Source organism: Triturus cristatus, chromosome 10 (genome assembly GCF_964204655.1).
Source record: "Triturus cristatus chromosome 10, aTriCri1.1, whole genome shotgun sequence".
In the NCBI taxonomy this organism is placed as follows: Eukaryota; Metazoa; Chordata; class Amphibia; order Caudata; family Salamandridae; genus Triturus; species Triturus cristatus.
The window spans coordinates 358,225,620-358,250,382 of NC_140593.1; the positions used below are offsets into that span (position 1 = coordinate 358,225,620).

At 42.1% G+C, this 24,763-nt stretch overlaps 1 protein-coding gene across 2 annotated transcripts in view; it reads right to left on the bottom strand.

Annotated features, from left to right (window-relative positions):
* MYRIP (myosin VIIA and Rab interacting protein) overlaps window positions 1-24,763 on the bottom strand; it is a 1,544,915-nt gene that overhangs the window by 522,961 nt on the left and 997,191 nt on the right. For both annotated transcript variants that reach the window (XM_085631574.1, XM_085631575.1), the window contains exon 6: window positions 4,530-4,627. In XM_085631574.1, the coding sequence (XP_085487700.1) occupies window positions 4,530-4,627 (98 nt within the window). The remainder of the gene's footprint in view (window positions 1-4,529; window positions 4,628-24,763) is intronic.

Genomic DNA, 24,763 nt, shown 5'->3' on the forward strand with positions numbered 1-24,763 from the left:
TAAATTTGTGTGGTCAAAAGTATTTCAAGAAGAATTTATATCTATCAAAAAGGAAATGTGCTTGGCTATACCTCTGCAAAGATTTGATCCTGCTTGGAAATCCATTGTAACAATGGATGCGAGTGGAAAGGGTATTGGCACAGTTCTCACCCAGAGGAATGATGCAGGAGAAGAATGCATTGTAGCCTTTGGGTCATGCTCACTTACAGCTACCGAAGAGAAATTCTCGGTAATAGAGTGCGAGGCACTGGCGTTTGTGTGGGGGTTAGAGCACTACAGGCCATTTATTTGGGGAAGTCATCTATTGCTTAGGAGTGATCATAAGCCCCTTACCAAGGTGTTGTCTATCAAGGGATTGACTAAGGCATCACCCAGGTTGGCAAGATTATCTGTCAAGCTTCTTGATTAAATACACTTTCCAGTACATGCCTGGTGTGCGGAATAAAGTGGCAGATTTTTTGAGTAGGTTGCCTCTTCCTGAGATGGAGACACAGGAGGAAGATGTGAAGAGCACATTGACATTACCTTGAATTTACGCGGTCACAGTTTTAGCTCTTTCTGTCTTTTTTGATAGGTCAAGCCACATAGGTGAAGTTCTATTTTTATCATTTGAAATCTGGAATCACTGGATGGTCTCACTTTTGCAGTTCTCCACAAATTGCAGAAATTTCTGACATAGTAAATGGAGGAAATTACGTTTTTGAATCAAAGTTGCCTACTTTTTAGAAATATCTGGGGGTTTCATTAAAGATTTTAAGATATGTGTTAGGTTTCAAGGGGCATAAGTTGTCCACGGTTCCAAATTTCGCAGCTACTCATATTCCAAAAATTAGCCTAATTGTTAGTTTCATTCATGTTCTTTCCATGGTTGTGTTCCTCGGCCTTTCCTGTCTCAGACAATATGCCCACCCCCACTTGGGGAGTGCCACTTTAACCTGGCTATATGTGAAAAGGTAGTATGGTAGGTTTAGATCATCTTTTGATTTTCTTTACATTTTTAGTTTCCTATTGTGTCTACAAAAACACTTTTTCAAAAAACGTCCTTAAACTTACCTGACATTAGAGGTAATCCAGTCATTCAAACGACACCTATCCCTAAACTCAGATTCTGGGGTGCATTGCTTTAATTCACCTCCAATTTCTAGTTATTAGATTTTTTTCCTTATGAAGTAATCAATGATGGGTACACCGTGAAAATCATTGTAAACCACTGCTGGATTGTTGGCTCTAGGTGTCTTTGTTCAAGGTAAAATGTTCATTTTTGTGACCATGGGAGTCTAAATACCATAATAGTATAGACATTTTGTTCATTGCGTTGCTGTGCTAACAGTTATAGGTGAAAACCATGCTTCACATTTCTCCCCCCTTCCTGTAGTCATTATTTTTTAATTTCATTGAACAGTTTTGTGAGGAATCCTTAAGAAATCTATACAAGCTTTCTGTGGTCTCCCATCCGTTTCATTTCTGTGTACTCCATAAATTGCAAATATGTAAAAAGCACAAAGGTACAAAATGGTGTCTGTATTCTTAGTGGCGTCTTGCTGGGGATACAGATATACTGCTTTTTAAGGGACCGGAGTCGAATGGCTGTGCCCAACTAAGCTATTTATTTATTTATGGGTTTGTATAGCGCTGGAATCGACTCCAACTGGAGTATCTCTGCGCTTTTGGGCCAGATTATCCATCATTCATTACAGAGAAAGAGAAGGCTGAAACTAGATCTCATTTTTAAACAGCAAAGTTTTAAGTTGTTTCCTAAATCTCAGATGTTCAGGACAAAGTCGAAGGGTTAGCGGGAGACTATTCCACAATGTTGGTCCCACCACTGCTAAGGCTTTGCCACCATGTCTAGCCTTCTTGGCGCGTGGCACTGCCAGCAGATGACCATTACTGGATCTGAGCGTCCTGGAAGGAATATAAGGGATACATTTCTTTTCCAGGTAGGAGGGACCTTGCCCATTTATGCTTTTATGAATCAGACAGCATATTTTAAATTTTGTCCTTTGACGGATTGAAAGCCAGTGCAGTTTTTCTAAGAGAGGCTTTGATGCTGTTCTTGGCGGGGCATTAAGGACCAGGCGAGCCGCCGTGTTTTGTATTACCTTGAATCTGGCCAACACTCCCTCATTGGCTGAAAGAAGCAGGCCATTGCAATAGTCGATCCGACTCAGAACAAGGGCCTGCACTAAGGTTTTTCTAAAAGAGTCCGGCAACAAATGAAAAACCTTGCGTAGCAGGCTAATGGTATGAAAACATACGCCTGCAACATAGTGAGTATGCTGTTTTAACGACAGATCCTGATCAAGGCGAATCCCCAGGTTCTTAACGACCTGTTTAGGTTCTGGGACAGTGCCAAGATCAGAAGGCCACCAATCAGGTGTCCACATTATTTTGGCTTCCCCGAACAGCATAATCTCAGTTTTACTGACGTTGCACTGTAGGTAGTTAGTGGACATCCATTGTCCTACAGCCTTCATGCCTGCAGAGAAGGAGTTCTTTATTTCCGTAGTGAGGGTTTTGAAAGGAAAGAGGAGCTGCGTGTCGTCAGCATATGACACGGGAATGAAACCAAATTTACGCATCACTCTTGCCAGGGGTGCCACATAGATGTTAAAGAGTGTTGGGCTCAGACAGGAGCCCTGTGGCACCCCTTTCGTAATTTCTACCTCCCTTGAACGGTATGTGCCCATGGTGACAGTCTGGGTACGATCAGAAAGAAAACTCCTCAGCCAGGCAAGGGCTTTGTTCTTAACTCCTACGTTCGACAACCGGTTAATAAGAATGTTATGTGACACGGTGTCGAACGCTGCTGACAAATCAAGTAATACTAAGATCACAGAATAGCCTTTGTCTTGGAACATGTGTAAGTGGTCCACTACAGACAGAAGGGTGGACTCAGTGCTGTGTTTCGGCCTAAACCCAGATTGAGAATAGTCCAGGCCGCCCGCAATTTCAATGTAGCTGGATAAAAGTTTATTGACATATTTTTCTGTCAGTTTCCCCAGAAATGGTAGCAGAGAAATAGGCCTGAGGTTGGCTAGTTCAGTCCATGGAATAGCGGTATTTTTCCTAATGGGCCTTACCAGCGCAAGCTTCCATTCTCTGGGGACGGAACCCGTGTTAAGAGACAGATTAACAAGTTTTCCAATCATAGGACATAGTAGTTAAGATAGAATAGGCCAGTCCAGCTGATTTGGATGGGGGGTAGACATGTGACTGTGGGAAAATTAGCTAATATCAAATCTAGGGTATGCCCTGCCTGATGCGTTGGCCCTGAATTAAGTTGTATTAACCCAAGTAGGGATAAGTCATTTAACACAGACTGTGCTTCTTTACAATCTTTCTGTTCACTGTATATATTAAAATCTCCTACCAAAAGGAAATCTCTATAATTACTGACATATGGGACAAGGATCTCAAGTAATATGTTGGAGAAGTTCGTACATGGACCCGGAGGGCGATATACCAGAGCACCCATCTGTATATTCTTAGGGGAAGAGGAAGATTTAAAAATAAGTAGTTCAATGTCTGGTGTACTTAACTCAGCTACCACGGTACAATTAATTTCTTGTTTGTGAATAATAGCAATCCCACCTCCTATTTTCGTGGGACGGTCTAGCCTGATTATTTTATAACCCGTGGGAATTGCAAGCGCAATGGCCGGAGTTGAATGAGGTTTAAGCCAAGTTTCCGTAAGGAAACATAGATCCGGTTCGCTAGAGGAAATTAGGTCCCATACCTCTGAGGTATGCTTGGGTAACGACCTTATGTTACAGAGTAAATTTTTCCTTCCTGTAGGTGTTTTAATTGTACTCTTACTAGTATTAGCGGATGGTATATGGATAGTCGCACCCTCATGAGTGCAAGCCTCATGACTGAGTATAGTAAACTGGGCTCGACAATGGCGGAGGATTTTCTTAGCTGTGTCTCTTTAGCACAGGAAGGAGTCAGACACTGTTTGAATTTTTTCAAAGGGATGGGAGGAAATTCAGTTTTTGAATGAAAGTTGCCTAATTTGTAGAAATGACTGTGTTTGGCAGGCTTCCCAAGGCACCAGCTGACCCTGGATGCAAGTGCTGCAGCAAACAGTATCCCACACAGAAGCCTAACTGCTCGCTTCATTCTTGTGCTTTCCACAGTTGTGCTGTTGAGGCTTTCCTGTCACAGGCTATAGGCTCACTCTCACTTATGGAGCACCGGTTGAACACGGGGAAGTAGGGCAATGCAGCGTAGTACTTTGCTATCATTTATTGATTTTCTCTGTATTTTGTCTTCTGTCAACAAAACCACTTTTTCACAGACCACACAAAGTTGTTGCTTAACATGGTGAGGTTACTGAAGTTGCAAAATAGGGTTTTTGTATTTCAAACATAAGAACGCAAATGGTGTATATTTAATAAGAATGTATATAAATGACTCATTTAAAGCATTCACAAAAAGTTTGCTAGATGTATTAAAGTTACAGATCACGATTTACCCCTTTCAATACACAGCTATCAAAAACTACTAAAAGTGAGGTCAATATTTACCAGGCTCTCAGGACAAGCTTCTGCTTTTGCAATAGCCTCATCCACAGCTTCTTCTGCTACACGTAAGGCAACGGAAAGGGTATCCATCATGCTGTGTCCTAGAAACACAAATTAAAAAGATATTAAGTGGACGATGCTCCTGTATATAGAAAATAAGAAGTGAACGTATGTGTTAATAAAAATGAGAATTACAGTTTTAGACACAAAGGGCAGTAGTATAACAAGATGAAAGGGAAATGCTATCAAGTTTCCAATAATACTTTCAATGCATACACTCTTTGCACATTTTAAATGTAACATTTATATTCCTACAAAATACTTCAATACAATTGGAGAAAATTCTAGTTTGCAGTATTTATATAAAAAGCAGGATACGTGCAGATGGGAAAAATATTTTTTTTTAAGTTAAACCCAGTGCTCAGATTTTTATAACTATTAGAAAAGGATACATTCGGGATTGGAGGTGTGAGTATTTCTGGGAATTGTTAAGGGTGGATGATGAAAATTACATGAACACCTAGAGAGTCATAGATTTATGGCTATTCTTTCTTATTGATCAATCTTTCCCCAAACTTCTATGCTCTTCTGTTTTAATACATAGAAGATGTAGGTGCAACTAGTGCTGAAAGTGTTGCAAAGGTACTGAAGTATACTACATTTAAAGAGGTGTGGAGGAAGGGAGGTCTTATCATTGAAAAAAGTTGAATGTGGTACTCTAACCATACCCAATGTAGATATTCTGCACAAGTGGCGTTGGTTGCACCAGTAAGTTGCCTCAGAACAGTCCTGCCTCATAAATTAAATTGTGCCTGCCAATGAAGCAAAGCAGGATTGCTTTTCTACAAGGGGAGCTGCATGTCAGTAGCTCCCCTTGTGCAAAAGCAATGTGGGCTCCCGCAGGAGGCGGGGAACCGGTGGGACCTTGGGGGTATTGGGGCTCCCCTCACAGCCCCCCGCCGAGTGGCCAGGCCCCGAGGATGGGGTCCCCAGGGCCAGAAGTGGCCCGGGAGGGGGGCCACGCGCCTCCCCTCCCTCATTAACATTTTAAAAATTAAATAAAAAGAAGCACGCCCCGAAGGATGGGGTCCCGGGGCTAATAGAGGCCTCAGGAGGGGGGCCACACAGCCCCCCTCAAATTAAAAAAAATAATAATAATAATGTGGCCAAGCCCTGGGGAATGGGGTCCCTGGGACTGGCCTCGGGAGGGGAAGGCCACGCGGCCCCCTTCCCATTAATTTTTTTATTTTTTTTAAAAAATAGAGGTCAGGCCCCAGGGCCCAAAAAGTGGGAAAGGAAGGAGGGCCACACAGCCCCCCTTCTAAAAAAAAAAAAAGCCAGCATAGCACTGGAGGCCCTGCCCCCTTCCTGCAGCACTCTGCAAACACACCCCCTGGCGCATTGTAAGTTGGGGAATTAATTCCCCTTGAATTCTGAGGGTCCCTGGGGGCCAACTAGCCCACCAGGTACCTCCAGTATGCGCCAGGGAGCTGCGTTGCTGAGAGAGGTGGTGCAAGGCCACACACACTTTTTACACCACTCTGCAACACAGCTCTGTGGCACTTACTGGAGGTAGCTGGTAGGCTAGTTGGTCCCCAGGGACCCTCAGGCCTCAAGGGGACTTAATCTCCCAATTTACAACGTGATAGGGGGCGCGTTTGCATAGTGGTGCAGGGAGGGGGGTACGCCTGATGTGACAAGTGTGCAAACGTGGTGCATTTTAACTTGGGGGATTAAGCCCCCTTGAATCCTGAGGGTCCCTAGGGGCCAACTAGCCCATCATGTACGTCCAGTAAGTTACTGGAGGTAATAAAAGGGGTAGTTGGCCCCCTAGGTTGACGTTGGGGGCTAACTACCCCTCCTGTTACCTCCCGTAAATCCTACACATTGGGATTGCTAAAAGGTGTTTGGAGGCCACACTCACCTTTCTCCACGACTCTGAAAATTAGTCTGCTATTTATAGTTAGCAATTAACATTTAAAAAACCTTTGAAAATCACTGAAAAAACCATAGGTTTCAGGGACGTTATAGTTAGAAATTAGCATTTAAAAACTATTGAAATTCACTGAAAAAACCATAGGTTTCAGGCATGTTATAGTTAGAAATTAGCATTTAAAAAACCTTAGAAATATACTTAAAAAACCACAGGTTTCAGGGACGTTATAGTTAGTTGGGCATTTCACTCATACAAAACCATGAAAATTCTGCCGTTATAGTTAGTTCAGCTAACTATAACTCGCGCCCCTGCAATGCACTGCTGATGACGTCGCATATTACATCATTCATGACATCACTGATGACATCTCAAATGACATCACTGATGACATCATACACCTGAAAATCTGATGCACCTCCTCACACTCTAATATAACCTTTGATGCACTCACTGTAAAATACACACTACCATTTTCAAAACCATAGACACACCAATACCAGTTACTACATACCCACTCACTTATTCCTAGGTCTACACTCACATCCACTCATTCACCCATACAATCACTCATACATGCAGTCACTCATCAATACAACACTATCATATGCACTCAGACACCTACACAGACACTCACACACCACCACTCATCTAGAGCTACTCACACACCTAGTCAGTCTTGCAATGAATCAATCGCACTTCCATTTACTGACCTATACCGACCACATCAGCACACACACCCTCGCTTCCATGCACTACCTCCTCCTTCTCGGGGACCTGAACTTCCACCTCGAGAACAACGACTCCAACTCTTCCACCCTGATCGACAACCTCGCTAACCTCGGACTTAGACAAATCGTCACAACATCCACCCACTCCTCCAGCAACACGATTGACCCCATCTTCTCAGCAAGCTCCCACGTCTTCTTCAACCTCACCACCGAACTCAACTGACTGACCACCACTGCATCCACTTACGAAAGGGGGACCCCAAATGCACAATACTAAACCGGTTATAACGGGGTAAGAAACAATCAGCTAAGAAGAACCAAACCGGTCGAAGACATATATATTCAAAGGCCTAAAAAAGGTCCCTGTTGTCAAACAACACAAAACTGGAAAAGGAAAAAGAAAAATGTACATCAACAATGCCCAGTGGTATATCTAAATTTATTAATTTTTAGCTTTGAGGTTTTTTTAAAAAAAATCACAATAATTCATTAAATACAAAGATTTTGTCAGAGAATTATACATCAAAATGAAAAGACACACATGTGAAAATCATCAGTGTATATATATTTACAATCGTGAAAAAATGTAAAGCAAACAATGTTCAAAGCCCCATACATACACATTCAGATACATACATACACACATTCAATCCAAACACATCCATCAATGCACATCACATATAATCTAGATTATCCTTGGTATTTAGGTGGATATGGTCGTTGGAACGTATTCCAACGAAAGCCAGGTGGTATTCAGAGAAGGAGGTCGCCAAATCAAGCGCCAACGCGCGTTTCGGTATCGGACCCACAAGGGGATCCCACCTTCATCAGGGCGGACCAAAGATAATGGGGGGCAAGAACACAACCTAAATGGTGTAAACAAATAAAGCAATGAACATACTAAAACAACAAATAATATAACATGATAAAGATCTAACAACAATACAATAAAAAAGGGCATACAAGTAATATAGTACACAGACATATTCCAGTTGTCGATGGGTACAAATAGATATCAGAATTAATAATCAAGGCCCAATGGGTCCAAAAAAGGTAGCTCAATCGAACAATCAGAAGCTTAAAGTTAAGAAAGAAAACACAATATACAATCCGATAGAACCCAGCACCAAACTCGAAGTGGAAAAGAATAAATAGGAAATAAAGATTTTCAGCAAAGTAGAAAAAACGAACAAGATAAAGTAATACTTCACAGTAAAATAGTGTGAAAAAGAAAATATCCACCCATAAGTGATAAGGGTATCAATTCAAGCTAATACGTACAGAGCACAAAAGTGCTAGATAAAATGAAGGTGCCAATAAATCACACCAGTATTCAGGACGCCGTCAGGAAACGAAGAGAGACATCCATTCTACTATGAATTGAGTAGAATTGCATGGGTTACTGAAAACCCTAAATTAAAAAGAATACAAAATATAAGAAAAATAGAGAGAAAAAAAAAAAAAATTAGAAGCAAACCGCTCAAATCAAATGAACGGATGCTGCATATGTAAAGGGCAGGGGTCTACAACATACTTGATTCAGAACAATACGGCGGGTAGCCAGAACTATAATGCGGGCAAAGTCAAACCAACAATAAATTGGAGGCCAGGGTAAGTGTCGAAGGATGCTCGACCGAGATACGGGTGATGACAGGGATAATGTTAACATGCGTCAGCATCTGTGAAGAAAAGAAAAAACGATCGATACTTAAACGCTAGAACACGCATTCGCCATATACAGATTTTAAGCCCAACAGCCAATTTATAAACTTTCATGTCAAGGTCTTATTGGAGAAACATGAAATTGACTTATGAACACGAATTGGGAAATGGGAAACACTGGATACCGCACTCGCCATAGATAAACCCAAGCGGTAACACATAATACGGTCTCATGGCATACTCCCATAAGGGATACGTAGAAGAAGCATATCAACACGAGATAGGTAACAACCATCACCCCAGAGATAAAGTAGACCGGGATGGGACACGAGCCGCTGTTGTTTACAAAGCATACTGGTCAAGGGAAAGACGCACATTCTTCCGACTTACCAAGCACAAAATCAAAGATTCAATTCCCGCGGTCTTTCAATATTCCGTGCACAGCATCAAGGGACGTGTCAGGATTACCTCGCTGCGGGGTCTAAATATCCCGCCCTGTTAAATACGCGTCATCAAAGAGTATAAGCCAATGGGATACGAGGTTAAAGCAAAAGGGGTAATTCATGGAAATGGGACTGAAGCCCTGTCGAAAGATCGTCAAATACGGCGCCATTTTAAAACGGGTTACTAAAGTCAAATAAGCATTATTGACGAAAGTCCTCAAATGTAAAAATAGCTACAAAAATGCGAATACTGAAAACAGCGATATCAGTCGGAGCACCGAGTGACAAAGTATGGTACAAACTGGCATTAAACGAACATCAAAGGCAGTGCATATACAAAAATGGAATTTCGCCAACAAGGGTGAAGTACAGATATGCACATGTGCTGAGTTGGAAGTAGGGATGAATAAAGCTAGTAGGTGACAATAGCAAAAAAAGTTATATAATGGCATTTTCCCATGAGATAATTTCATTCAAGCCCCTCTGGACCGAGTTGATATAAAAAATCCAAAAGGTTTCCCTTTTCTTCCTAATTGAAGTAGGATTTCTTCCAATTGGAGTATGTATCCTCTCCAAAATAGTCCATCTTAGCTCAGTATCTTTGTGATTTTTACTGAGCCAATGACTGACTAAGGGGGCTGTAGTTTTATTAGTGCGAATGTTAGATTTGTGTTCGCATATACGTAATCTAACCTCCCGACCGGTTTCACCAATATAGGGGAGGTTACAGGGACAGATGATGGCATATATCACATTGGATGACCGGCAATTGGTCATTCCCTGGAGCGTGATCATTCGATTGTTGATGGAGATGGTACTGCCAACAATCGCCTGTGGGCATGCTTGGCACGTACCGCACCTGTGGTTTCCTTCTACAGGTTTGGTGCCGACAATTGCAGTTTGTTTAAGATGTTGATTCTTTTTGTGCGCTGTCTTGCCTCTGATCAGATAGTTTCTCAAGTTCTTATTCCGCTTAAACGCGAAAAGAGGTTTAGGAATCCCCATCTCCTCATTATCAATATTAAGCAGATACCACAAAGAGTTGATGGTTTGCCGGACCTTATGATTGATGTTGGAATGTTTTGTGACAAAAACTAGTTTGTCCATAAGGTCAGATTCTTTCTGTTGGAACATGGTATCTCTGTTAAAATAACGTGCTCTTTTAAAAGAGTCTTTGATGAGCTTGTGGGGATAGCCTCTTTTGAGGAATTTAGATTTCAGAATGTCGGCTTGGATCAAGAAGTCTTTCATTTGAGAACAATTCCTACGGAGGCGTAGAAATTGACTAAAAGGGATACTATCCCTCTGACTCCTTGGATGGAAACTGCCATATTGAAGCAGTGTGTTTCTGGCAGTTGGCTTGGTGTAAAGAGACACACTAATTTTTTTGTCATGATGTTCAACCCAAACATCTAAAAATTCAACCTTGATGTTGCTGAAGTGAACAGTGAATTTTAGGTTTGTATCAGCTGCATTCAGCCAAGATACAAATTCACCCAAGGAATCATGGTCGCCGCTCCAGATGAAAAATATATCATCTATAAAGCGTGACCACGCTCGGACGTTCTCGTAGAATGGGGCCATGTCATTGTAGATGTTAAATTCCTCAAATTTACCCATATAGAGGCATGCAATGCTGGGGGCGCAAGATGCCCCCATACTGACTCCCTGGACTTGTTGAAAGAAGTCACCATTAAATTCAAAATAGTTGTCGTAAAGGACAACCTGAAGACACTGGATGATAAATGAAGCATTGCAGATCGAATTGTCATTAGTAAGTATCTCATGAATGACCGCTAGCGCTCCCTCCTGCGGTATGTTGGTGTATAAAGATTCCAGATCTAGGGTAACCAAGAGGTCCCTGTCTGGATCAAAGGAGATGTTTTCAATCTTGGAGATAAAGTGGCCCGTATCTCTCACGTACGACTCCAATTTACTCACCAAGGGTTTAAGAAAACAATCTACATACTTTGCAAGAGGTTCCAAGGCTGAACCACAGGTGGAAACAATGGGTCGTAAGGGAGGATCCATGATATCTTTGTGTGTCTTAGGTAGCCCGTATATGATGGGTAAACGGGTATATTTGGGAGTGAGATATTCCGCCTCTTTGGTGCAAATGAATTCTTGGTCAACAGCATGGCTAACCATAGTCAAAATCCGAGTTTTAAGGTTGTTTTCAGGATTCTCCCTGATTCGCCTATAGTGTCTGGTGGAGGACAGCAAGATGTTCATTTTTTCAATATAGTTGTCAGTATCGAATAACACAATGCCTCCACCCTTATCACAAGGTTTGATGGTCAGGGATTCGTTGTTTTGAAGGGTAACTAATGCTTCCTGTTCAGCAGTGAATAGGTTGTTAGTCGGTTTAGGCACAAATTTGATGATTTTCGAAATTTTAGACATGACAGCTTTTTCAAAAATGCTGACCTCAGGGCCCACCAGATCGAGTCCGGGGGTGAAATCAGAGGGAGGTTTTAATCCCGACAAGTTATTCGAGAGATCGGGCGAGGGTCTGTTATGGAAGAATTTTTTAAGCCTAATTTTCCTAAAAAAGGAATACAAGTCTTTCAGGAACTCGAATTTGTTGAAGGTTTTGGCAGGAACAAACGAGAGGCCCTTAGACAAGAGACTCAAGGATTCGGGGTTCATATCAGATGTAGACAGATTAAATACAGGAATGTCTACTGCGTTTTCCAGTATTGGTTCTGTCTGGTTTGTATGTACATCTGGGGTTGACCACGTGCCTGATGGTAATTCCTCATTCGTGGTGTTCTCGTTCTGGGGCGGTAATTCCCCCGGCGATTCCCTAAAAAATGTTCCGGTGTCATAGGTCTATCGAACTGTTCCTGTCGATGTTGGTAGTTCGGGTTATAATTGGTCTCGTACTCACCCGATACTTCTCCTTCAGAGTCTGTGGTGTCAGAGAACGTAACCACTTTCTTGTTATTACCCCATCTCATGTTATTTCCACCGGAAGATCCTGGTTCCCCCATGTTGTAAAAATTTGACATGAGATATGGGTACGTGCGTTCCTGAGAGAAAAACCTAATATCCTTTTTAAGTTTATCTGTCTTTCTTTTCAGAAGATAGATAGAAAAAGAGTCTAACTCTTGGGCAATCTCCTCTAGTTTTTTTGTAGCCATTTCGACCGAGTTATCTTTCTTAAGCTTCTCTTCCAGTGCTTCTATTTCTTTGGCCATGATGGCTAGAACCTCTCTGGCTGTTTCAATGATTAACATCATCCAGTCACGAGAGCATCTGTTTGATATTAATGCCCATTTCTCTAGAAATAATCTGATTTCTACAAACAAGCCAGGGACATTACGGACACGAAGTCCAAATGGTATTGTTCCAGCTTTGAGGTATTCGAGCATAAAATTAGCATGAGCCTCTGTGCGTTTGGATTTTTTCTTTAAGTTGAGTAACTTAGTCCATTCACCTTCGAGGCCCTTAGACAATGAAAATTGACCGTCACTGCCAGCTGCTACGCCAATCATCCTGGCAAAATCCTCATCCGAGAAACCAAAGGTTTTAATGCTCTCCATGATGTTAAACAAAACCGGACCGAAAAACTATATGTCCAGCAAGACAGCGCACAGATAGTGCTGGCGAAATAAGTATAGTGAATACCGTACAAATATTCACCTCTTATGGTAATGTTCACAAGATCTAAGTAGTGCAGGCCTAAATCTCCCCTGAGTGCACTAAAAGAGGAAAAAATAGAATAATAAAAGATCAATCAGAAAATAAATAAATGAATACAAAAAGTGAATGGAAAGAGCCACCTGTCAGAGACACGAACCCCCACAGCAACAAGGCTGTGACAGGAAACCAATTACGAAAGGGGGACCCCAAATGCACAATACTAAACCGGTTATAACGGGGTAAGAAACAATCAGCTAAGAAGAACCAAACCGGTCGAAGACATATATATTCAAAGGCCTAAAAAAGGTCCCTGTTGTCAAACAACACAAAACTGGAAAAGGAAAAAGAAAAATGTACATCAACAATGCCCAGTGGTATATCTAAATTTATTAATTTTTAGCTTTGAGTTTTTTTTAAAAAAATCACAATAATTCATTAAATACAAAGATTTTGTCAGAGAATTATACATCAAAATGAAAAGACACACATGTGAAAATCATCAGTGTATATATATTTACAATCGTGAAAAAATGTAAAGCAAACAATGTTCAAAGCCCCATACATACACATTCAGATACATACATACACACATTCAATCCAAACACATCCATCAATGCACATCACATATAATCTAGATTATCCTTGGTATTTAGGTGGATATGGTCGTTGGAACGTATTCCAACGAAAGCCAGGTGGTATTCAGAGAAGGAGGTCGCCAAATCAAGCGCCAACGCGCGTTTCGGTATCGGACCCACAAGGGGATCCCACCTTCATCAGGGCGGACCAAAGATAATGGGGGGCAAGAACACAACCTAAATGGTGTAAACAAATAAAGCAATGAACATACTAAAACAACAAATAATATAACATGATAAAGATCTAACAACAATACAATAAAAAAGGGCATACAAGTAATATAGTACACAGACATATTCCAGTTGTCGATGGGTACAAATAGATATCAGAATTAATAATCCGGTTAAGAACTTTAAGCTTCTGATTGTTCGATTGAGCTACCTTTTTTGGACCCATTGGGCCTTGATTATTAATTCTGATATCTATTTGTACCCATCGACAACTGGAATATGTCTGTGTACTATATTACTTGTATGCCCTTTTTTATTGTATTGTTGTTAGATCTTTATCATGTTATATTATTTGTTGTTTTAGTATGTTCATAGCTTTATTTGTTTACACAATTTAGGTTGTGTTCTTGCCCCCCATTATCTTTGGTCCGCCCTGATGAAGGTGGGATCCCCTTGTGGGTCCGATACCGAAACGCGCGTTGGCGCTTGATTTGGCGACCTCCTTCTCTGAATACCACCTGGCTTTCGTTGGAATACGTTCCAACGACCATATCCACCTAAATACCAAGGATAATCTAGATTATATGTGATGTGCATTGATGGATGTGTTTGGATTGAATGTGTGTATGTATGTATCTGAATGTGTATGTATGGGGCTTTGAACATTGTTTGCTTTACATTTTTTCACGATTGTAAATATATATACACTGATGATTTTCACATGTGTGTCTTTTCATTTTGATGTATAATTCTCTGACAAAATCTTTGTATTTAATGAATTATTGTGATTTTTTAAAAAAAACTCAAAGCTAAAAATTAATAAATTTAGATATACCACTGGGCATTGTTGATGTACATTTTTCTTTTTCCTTTTCCAGTTTTGTGTTGTTTGACAACAGGGACCTTTTTTAGGCCTTTGAATATATATGTCTTCGACCGGTTTGGTTCTTCTTAGCTGATTGTTTCTTACCCCGTTATAACCGGTTTAGTATTGTGCATTTGGGGTCCCCCTTTCGTAATTGGTTTCCTGTCACAGCCTTGTTGCTGTGGGGGTTCGTGTCTCTGACAGGTGGCTCTTTCCATTCACTTTTTGTATTCATTTATTTATTTTCTGATTGATCTTTTATTATTCTATTTTTTCCTCTTTTAGTGCACTCAGGGGAGATTTAGGCCTGCACTACTTAGATCTTGTGAACATTACCATAAGAGGTGAATATTTGTACGGTATTCACTATACTTATTTCGCCAGCACTATCTGTGCGCTGTCTTGCTGGACATATAGTTTTTCGGTCCGGTTTTGTTTAACATCATGGAGAGCATTAAAACCTTTGGTTTCTCGAATGAGGATTTTGCCAGGATGATTGGCGTAGCAGCTGGCAGTGACGGTCAATTTTCATTGTCTAAGGGCCTCGAAGGTGAATGGACTAAGTTACTCAACTTAAAGAAAAAATCCAAACGCACAGAGGCTCATGCTAATTTTATGCTCGAATACCTCAAAGCTGGAACAATACCATTTGGACTTCGTGTCCGTAATGTCCCTGGCTTGTTTGTAGAAATCGGATTATTTCTAGAGAAATGGGCATTAATATCAAACAGATGCTCTCGTGACTGGATGATGTTAATCATTGAAACAGCCAGAGAGGTTCTAGCCATCATGGCCAAAGAAATAGAAGCACTGGAAGAGAAGCTTAAGAAAGATAACTCGGTCGAAATGGCTACAAAAAAACTAGAGGAGATTGCCCAAGAGTTAGACTCTTTTTCTATCTATCTTCTGAAAAGAAAGACAGATAAACTTAAAAAGGATATTAGGTTTTTCTCTCAGGAACGCACGTACCCATATCTCATGTCAAATTTTTACAACATGGGGGAACCAGGATCTTCCGGTGGAAATAACATGAGATGGGGTAATAACAAGAAAGTGGTTACGTTCTCTGACACCACAGACTCTGAAGGAGAAGTATCGGGTGAGTACGAGACCAATTATAACCCGAACTACCAACATCGACAGGAACAGTTCGATAGACCTATGACACCGGAACATTTTTTAGGGAATCGCCGGGGGAATTACCGCCCCAGAACGAGAACACCACGAATGAGGAATTACCATCAGGCACGTGGTCAACCCCAGATGTACATACAAACCAGACAGAACCAATACTGGAAAACGCAGTAGACATTCCTGTATTTAATCTGTCTACATCTGATATGAACCCCGAATCCTTGAGTCTCTTGTCTAAGGGCCTCTCGTTTGTTCCTGCCAAAACCTTCAACAAATTCGAGTTCCTGAAAGACTTGTATTCCTTTTTTAGGAAAATTAGGCTTAAAAAATTCTTCCATAACAGACCCTCGCCCGATCTCTCGAATAACTTGTCGGGATTAAAACCTCCCTCTGATTTCACCCCCGGACTCGATCTGGTGGGCCCTGAGGTCAGCATTTTTGAAAAAGCTGTCATGTCTAAAATTTCGAAAATCATCAAATTTGTGCCTAAACCGACTAACAACCTATTCACTGCTGAACAGGAAGCATTAGTTACCCTTCAAAACAACGAATCCCTGACCATCAAACCTTGTGATAAGGGTGGAGGCATTGTGTTATTCGATACTGACAACTATATTGAAAAAATGAACATCTTGCTGTCCTCCACCAGACACTATAGGCGAATCAGGGAGAATCCTGAAAACAACCTTAAAACTCGGATTTTGACTATGGTTAGCCATGCTGTTGACCAAGAATTCATTTGCACCAAAGAGGCGGAATATCTCACTCCCAAATATACCCGTTTACCCATCATATACGGGCTACCTAAGACACACAAAGATATCATGGATCCTCCCTTACGACCCATTGTTTCCACCTGTGGTTCAGCCTTGGAACCTCTTGCAAAGTATGTAGATTGTTTTCTTAAACCCTTGGTGAGTAAATTGGAGTCGTACGTGAGAGATACGGGCCACTTTATCTCCAAGATTGAAAACATCTCCTTTGATCCAGACAGGGACCTCTTGGTTACCCTAGATCTGGAATCTTTATACACCAACATACCGCAGGAGGGAGCGCTAGCGGTCATTCATGAGATACTTACTAATGACAATTCGATCTGCAATGCTTCATTTATCATCCAGTGTCTTCAGGTTGTCCTTTACGACAACTATTTTGAATTTAATGGTGACTTCTTTCAACAAGTCCAGGGAGTCAGTATGGGGGCATCTTGCGCCCCCAGCATTGCATGCCTCTATATGGGTAAATTTGAGGAATTTAACATCTACAATGACATGGCCCCATTCTACGAGAACGTCCGAGCGTGGTCACGCTTTATAGATGATATATTTTTCATCTGGAGCGGCGACCATGATTCCTTGGGTGAATTTGTATCTTGGCTGAATGCAGCTGATACAAACCTAAAATTCACTGTTCACTTCAGCAACATCAAGGTTGAATTTTTAGATGTTTGGGTTGAACATCATGACAAAAAAATTAGTGTGTCTCTTTACACCAAGCCAACTGCCAGAAACACACTGCTTCAATATGGCAGTTTCCATCCAAGGAGTCAGAGGGATAGTATCCCTTTTAGTCAATTTCTACGCCTCCGTAGGAATTGTTCTCAAATGAAAGACTTCTTGATCCAAGCCGACATTCTGAAATCTAAATTCCTCAAAAGAGGCTATCCCCACAAGCTCATCAAAGACTCTTTTAAAAGAGCACGTTATTTTAACAGAGATACCATGTTCCAACAGAAAGAATCTGACCTTATGGACAAACTAGTTTTTGTCACAAAACATTCCAACATCAATCATAAGGTCCGGCAAACCATCAACTCTTTGTGGTATCTGCTTAATATTGATAATGAGGAGATGGGGATTCCTAAACCTCTTTTCGCGTTTAAGCGGAATAAGAACTTGAGAAACTATCTGATCAGAGGCAAGACAGCGCACAAAAAGAATCAACATCTTAAACAAACTGCAATTGTCGGCACCAAACCTGTAGAAGGAAACCACAGGTGCGGTACGTGCCAAGCATGCCCACAGGCGATTGTTGGCAGTACCATCTCCATCAACAATCGAATGATCACGCTCCAGGGAATGACCAATTGCCGGTCATCCAATGTGATATATGCCATCATCTGTCCCTGTAACCTCCCCTATATTGGTGAAACCGGTCGGGAGGTTAGATTACGTATATGCGAACACAAATCTAACATTCGCACTAATAAAACTACAGCCCCCTTAGTCAGTCATTGGCTCAGTAAAAATCACAAAGATACTGAGCTAAGATGGACTATTTTGGAGAGGATACATACTCCAATTGGAAGAAATCCTACTTCAATTAGGAAGAAAAGGGAAACCTTTTGGATTTTTTATATCAACTCGGTCCAGAGGGGCTTGAATGAAATTATCTCATGGGAAAATGCCATTATATAACTTTTTTTGCTATTGTCACCTACTAGCTTTATTCATCCCTACTTCCAACTCAGCACATGTGCATATCTGTACTTCACCCTTGTTGGTGAAATTCCATTTTTGTATATGCACTGCCTTTGATGTTCGTTTAATGCCAGTTTGTACCATACTTTGTCACTCGGTGCTCCGACTGATATCGCTGTTTTCAGTATTCGCATTTTTGTAGCTATTTTTACATTTGAGGACTTTCGTCAATAATGCTTATTTGACTTTAGTAACCCGTTTTAAAATGGCGCCGTATTTGACGATCTTTCGACAGGGCTTCAGTCCCATTTCCATGAATTACCCCTTTTGCTTTAACCTCGTATCCCATTGGCTTATACTCTTTGATGACGCGTATTTAACAGGGCGGGATATTTAGACCCCGCAGCGAGGTAATCCTGACACGTCCCTTGATGCTGTGCACGGAATATTGAAAGACCGCGGGAATTGAATCTTTGATTTTGTGCTTGGTAAGTCGGAAGAATGTGCGTCTTTCCCTTGACCAGTATGCTTTGTAAACAACAGCGGCTCGTGTCCCATCCCGGTCTACTTTATCTCTGGGGTGATGGTTGTTACCTATCTCGTGTTGATATGCTTCTTCTACGTATCCCTTATGGGAGTATGCCATGAGACCGTATTATGTGTTACCGCTTGGGTTTATCTATGGCGAGTGCGGTATCCAGTGTTTCCCATTTCCCAATTCGTGTTCATAAGTCAATTTCATGTTTCTCCAATAAGACCTTGACATGAAAGTTTATAAATTGGCTGTTGGGCTTAAAATCTGTATATGGCGAATGCGTGTTCTAGCGTTTAAGTATCGATCGTTTTTTCTTTTCTTCACAGATGCTGACGCATGTTAACATTATCCCTGTCATCACCCGTATCTCGGTCGAGCATCCTTCGACACTTACCCTGGCCTCCAATTTATTGTTGGTTTGACTTTGCCCGCATTATAGTTCTGGCTACCCGCCGTATTGTTCTGAATCAAGTATGTTGTAGACCCCTGCCCTTTACATATGCAGCATCCATTCATTTGATTTGAGCGGTTTGCTTCTAATTTTTTTTTCTCTCTATTTTTCTTATATTTTGTATTCTTTTTAATTTAGGGTTTTCAGTAACCCATGCAATTCTACTCAATTCATAGTAGAATGGATGTCTCTCTTCGTTTCCTGACGGCGTCCTGAATACTGGTGTGATTTATTGGCACCTTCATTTTATCTAGCACTTTTGTGCTCTGTACGTATTAGCTTGAATTGATACCCTTATCACTTATGGGTGGATATTTTCTTTTTCACACTATTTTACTGTGAAGTATTACTTTATCTTGTTCGTTTTTTCTACTTTGCTGAAAATCTTTATTTCCTATTTATTCTTTTCCACTTCGAGTTTGGTGCTGGGTTCTATCGGATTGTATATTGTGTTTTCTTTCTTAACTTTAAGCTTCTGATTGTTCGATTGAGCTACCTTTTTTGGACCCATTGGGCCTTGATTATTAATTCTGATATCTATTTGTACCCATCGACAACTGGAATATGTCTGTGTACTATATTACTTGTATGCCCTTTTTTATTGTATTGTTGTTAGATCTTTATCATGTTATATTATTTGTTGTTTTAGTATGTTCATTGCTTTATTTGTTTACACCATTTAGGTTGTGTTCTTGCCCCCCATTATCTTTGGTCCGCCCTGATGAAGGTGGGATCCCCTTGTGGGTCCGATACCGAAACGCGCGTTGGCGCTTGATTTGGCGACCTCCTTCTCTGAATACCACCTGGCTTTCGTTGGAATACGTTCCAACGACCATATCCACCTAAATACCAAGGATAATCTAGATTATATGTGATGTGCATTGATGGATGTGTTTGGATTGAATGTGTGTATGTATGTATCTGAATGTGTATGTATGGGGCTTTGAACATTGTTTGCTTTACATTTTTTCACGATTGTAAATATATATACACTGATGATTTTCACATGTGTGTCTTTTCATTTTGATGTATAATTCTCTGACAAAATCTTTGTATTTAATGAATTATTGTGATTTTTTTTAAAAAAACTCAAAGCTAAAAATTAATAAATTTAGATATACCACTGGGCATTGTTGATGTACATTTTTCTTTTTCCTTTTCCAGTTTTGTGTTGTTTGACAACAGGGACCTTTTTTAGGCCTTTGAATATATATGTCTTCGACCGGTTTGGTTCTTCTTAGCTGATTGTCACCACTGCATCCACTTCACCTGCCAGAAACCAACCACGCACCCCCACACCCAGCAGATGCCTCGCCGCTGCTGGTGCAGGATCACCGAGGACCAGCTAAGCACCGCCCTCGCCCAGAGGCCACCCACAGACCCGACTGACCCCGACAATGCAGCCTCAGACAATAGATCGATGACTGCGCCAACACTCTCGCCACGCTCAAGAAACTCTCCAACACCCACATCAGCAAGAGAGCCAGCTGGTTCACCGAAGACCTTCAGACCTCCAAGGCAACCTGCCGAAAACTAGAAAAAAAACTGGATCCATGAACGAACACCGGAGAGCTACACAGCCCACAAGAATGCCACCCTCAGACACCACCACCTCATCAGATCCGCCAAAAGGACCTCCTTCAAAGACTGCCTAGACAACAACGCACACAACAGCAAAGAGCTCTTCAACATTGTGAAGAAACTCTCCAACCCAAGCTCCAACACCAACGACATCCCACCATCACAAGACCTGTGCGACTCGCTGGCCACTTTCTTCCATTGCAAGATCGCAGACATCCATGATAGCTTCAACGCCATCACCACCCCGGTGACTGCTGTGACCCCCACTCCCACAACCACCACCCGCACACACCGCCTGCTCGCCTGGACCAACATAAACGATGACGACACCATCAAGATCATGAACACCATCCACTCCGGATCCCCGGAAGACCCCTGCCCACACCACATCTTCAACAAAGCCAGCAGCACCATCGCACTCCAGCTCCGGAAAACCATCAACATCTCCTTCGAGACAGCGACCTTCCCGGAGAGCTGGAAGCACGCAGAGATCAATGCCTTACTCAAAAAACCCAAGGCGGACCCCAAGGACTTCAAGAACTTCCGACCCATCTCCCTGCTCCCGTTCCCAGTGAAGGTCATCGAAAAGGCCGTCAACAAACAACTGACCAGCTTCCTTGAGGGGATCAGCATCCTAGACCCGTCCCAGTCCAGGTTCCGCAGCAACCACAGCACCGAAACTGCCCTCATTGCTGCCACCGATGACATCAGGACCCTGCTCGACAATGGAGAAACCGCGTCCCTCATCCTCCTGGACCTGTCAGCCACCTTTGACACGGTCTGCCACCGCACACTTCGAACAATCCTCCACGATGCCGGAATCCAAGAGAAGGCCCTGGACTGGACCACCTCCTTCCTCTCTGGTAGAACTCAGAGCTTCCGCCTCCCCCCTTCCGCTCCAAAGCCACCAAGATCATCTGCGGCGTACCCCAAGGCTCATCCCTCAGCCCAACGTTGTTCAACGTCTACATGGCACCGCTCGCCCATGTCACACGACGGCACGACCTCAACATCATCTCCTACGCTGATGACACCCAGCTGATCCTCTCCCTCACCAAAGACCCCCACTCCACCAAAACCAACCTCCACGAAGGAATGAAGGCCGTCGCCGAATGGATGAGAAACAGCCGACTGAAGCTAAACTCGGACAAGACGGAGGTCCTCATCCTCGGATCCACCCCCTTGGCCTTGGATGACTCCTGGTGGCCGACTGCACTAGGAGCACCCCCTACACCCATTGACTATGCACGCAACCTAGGGGTCAACCTCGACTCCACCCTCTCCATGACGAAGCAGGTCAACGCCATCTCCTCCGCCTGCTTCAACACCCTCCATATGCTTCGCAGGATCTTCAAGTTGATCCCCACCGAAATTAGAAGGACGGTCACCCAGGCCCTCGTCGGCAGTAGATTGGACTACGGCAACGCACTCTACGCAGGAGCCCAGGCCAAACTCCTAAAATGGCTCCAACGCATCCAGAACGCCTCCGCACGCCTGATCCTCGATGTCCCTCACCGCATCCACATCACACCCCACCTGAGAGCCCTGCACTGGCTCCCCATCAACAAGAGGATAACCTTCAAGCTCCTCACCGACGCACACAAGACACTCCACGACACCGGACCAGCGTACTTCAACAGCCGACTCAGCCTCTACACACCCACCTGCCAGTTCTGCTCCGCAGACCACGCCCGCGCCACCGCCCCCCGCATCCAAAGAGTGACCGCCGGTGGCAGATCATTCTCCCACCTCGCCGCCAAGACATGAACACCCACCCCATCCGCCTGCGGCAGACCGAAGACCTCCTAACCTTCAGGAGACTCCTCAAGACCTGGCTCTTCGAACAGTAGCAGCGTCTTCCCCAGCGCCTTGAGACCCTCACGGGTATGTAGTGCGTTTTATAAATGCTATGATTGATTGACTGATTGATACAGTTATACACACACCACATCACTTATTCAAACAGAAACATATGCATACTTACTCTCTTATACAATCACTGATACAAGTACACACTCATCCATACAGCCACTCACACAATCACGGACTCTCACGTATAGTCATTTATATACTCCAACTCTCACATACACTGCCTTTTACATATGTAGTTACTTGGACATGTACCACTGAGACATCCATTCACTCACCAACATACTCATACAGACACTCACCCACCCATACAGCTGTTTCCACATGCACTCTTGAACCTATACACCCAGTGAATCAACCACTCAAACATCTATGCACAGAGTCACACACCACCCACCCACCCACACACACACTCAGACACCCATACAAATACTCAGGCAACCAATCGATAACCCATGTAGACACTCATGTAGCTACCTACCAACTCATGCAGAAGCTTATACAACAACAGACAGACTGATACAGACATTCACACAGTTTAGTCACTAACCCATGCATTCAGTGAGACACATGTAATCACTCACTTAAACAGTCAGTCATGCACCTACTAAAGCCTCCATACAGACACTTATACACCCACTCATTCTTCAATACACCTTGGCATATATATAATACATATTTAAACTTTAAAGAAACACACAGTCACTGGATGATGTCATCAGTGATGTCATTTGAGATGTCATCAGTGATGTCACTGACCATGTCATGAATGATGTAATATGTGACATCATCAGCAATGCATTACGGGGGTGTGAGTTATAGTTAGCTGCACTAACTATAACGGCAGAATTTCTATGGTTTTGTATGAGTGAAAAGTCCAACTAACTAACGTCCCTAAAACCTGTGTTTTTTTAAGTATATATATATATATTTTCACTGAAAAAACCATAGGTTTCAGGGGTGTTATAGTTAGCTGGACATTTCCCTCATACAAAACCCTAGAAATTCCCCTGTTATAGTTAGCTCAGCTAACTATAACTCGTGCCCCTGCAATGCACTGCCGATGACGTCACATATTACATCACTCATGACATGGTCAGTGACATCACTGATGACATCACTGATGACATCTCAAATTACATCACTGATGACATCACTGATGACGTCATCCAGTGACTGTGTGTTTCTGTAAAGTTTAAAAATGTTTTATATATTTATAGTGAAAGGCCTGTGGAAGAATGAGTGGCTGTACAAGTGTGTGAATGGATGATTTTCTAGGTGTGTAACTGAGTCTATAAGTGAGTCATTAAATGTATCTTACTGCAGACTAGTGACTAAACTGTGTGAATGTCTGTATGTGTCTGTGTGTAGGTGTATTAATGGCTGCATGGTTTTGTGAATAGCTATATGAGTGTCTATATGGGTTATTGATTGGTTGTCTGAGTATCTGTATGGGTGCCTGAGTGTTTGTGTGGGTAGGGTGTGCATTACTCTATGCATAGATGTGTGAGTGGGTGATTCTATGGGTGCATGGTTTTAAGAGTGCATCTGTGATGAACTGTATGGTTGAGTGAGTGTATGTATGGGTGTGTTAGGGATTTAATGTATATCTCAGTGGTACATGTGTGACTAACTACATATGTGAAAGGCAGTATATGTGCGTGTCAGAGTATATAAGTGGGTATATGTGAGAGTGTGTGATTGTGAGAGTGGCTGTATGGATGAGTGTGTGCTTGTATCAATGATTGTATAAGAGCGTAAGAATGTGGTACTATTTTTATGAGTAAGTGAACTTGAGTGTGTATAACTGCATAGGTGAGTAAATGGGAGTGTGATTAATTAGCTGAACTAACTATAACAGTGGAATTTCTAGGGTTTTGTACGAGGGAAATGTCCAGCTAATTATAACACCCCTGAAACCTATGGTTTTTTCAGTGAATTTCTAAGGTTTTTTAAATGCCAATTCCTAACTATAACACCCCTGAAACCTATGGTTTTTTCTGTGAATTTCAAAGGTTTTTTAAATGCTATAACTTATCTCTGAAGATATCATGTTTAATGATTTTGATTGGATTTGTATATTTTTCAAATTCCGTGTGTCAATTTCATTAATGACATTTTAAAAAAAATACTTTTTTTATCACCATTTTTTAATCTTATTT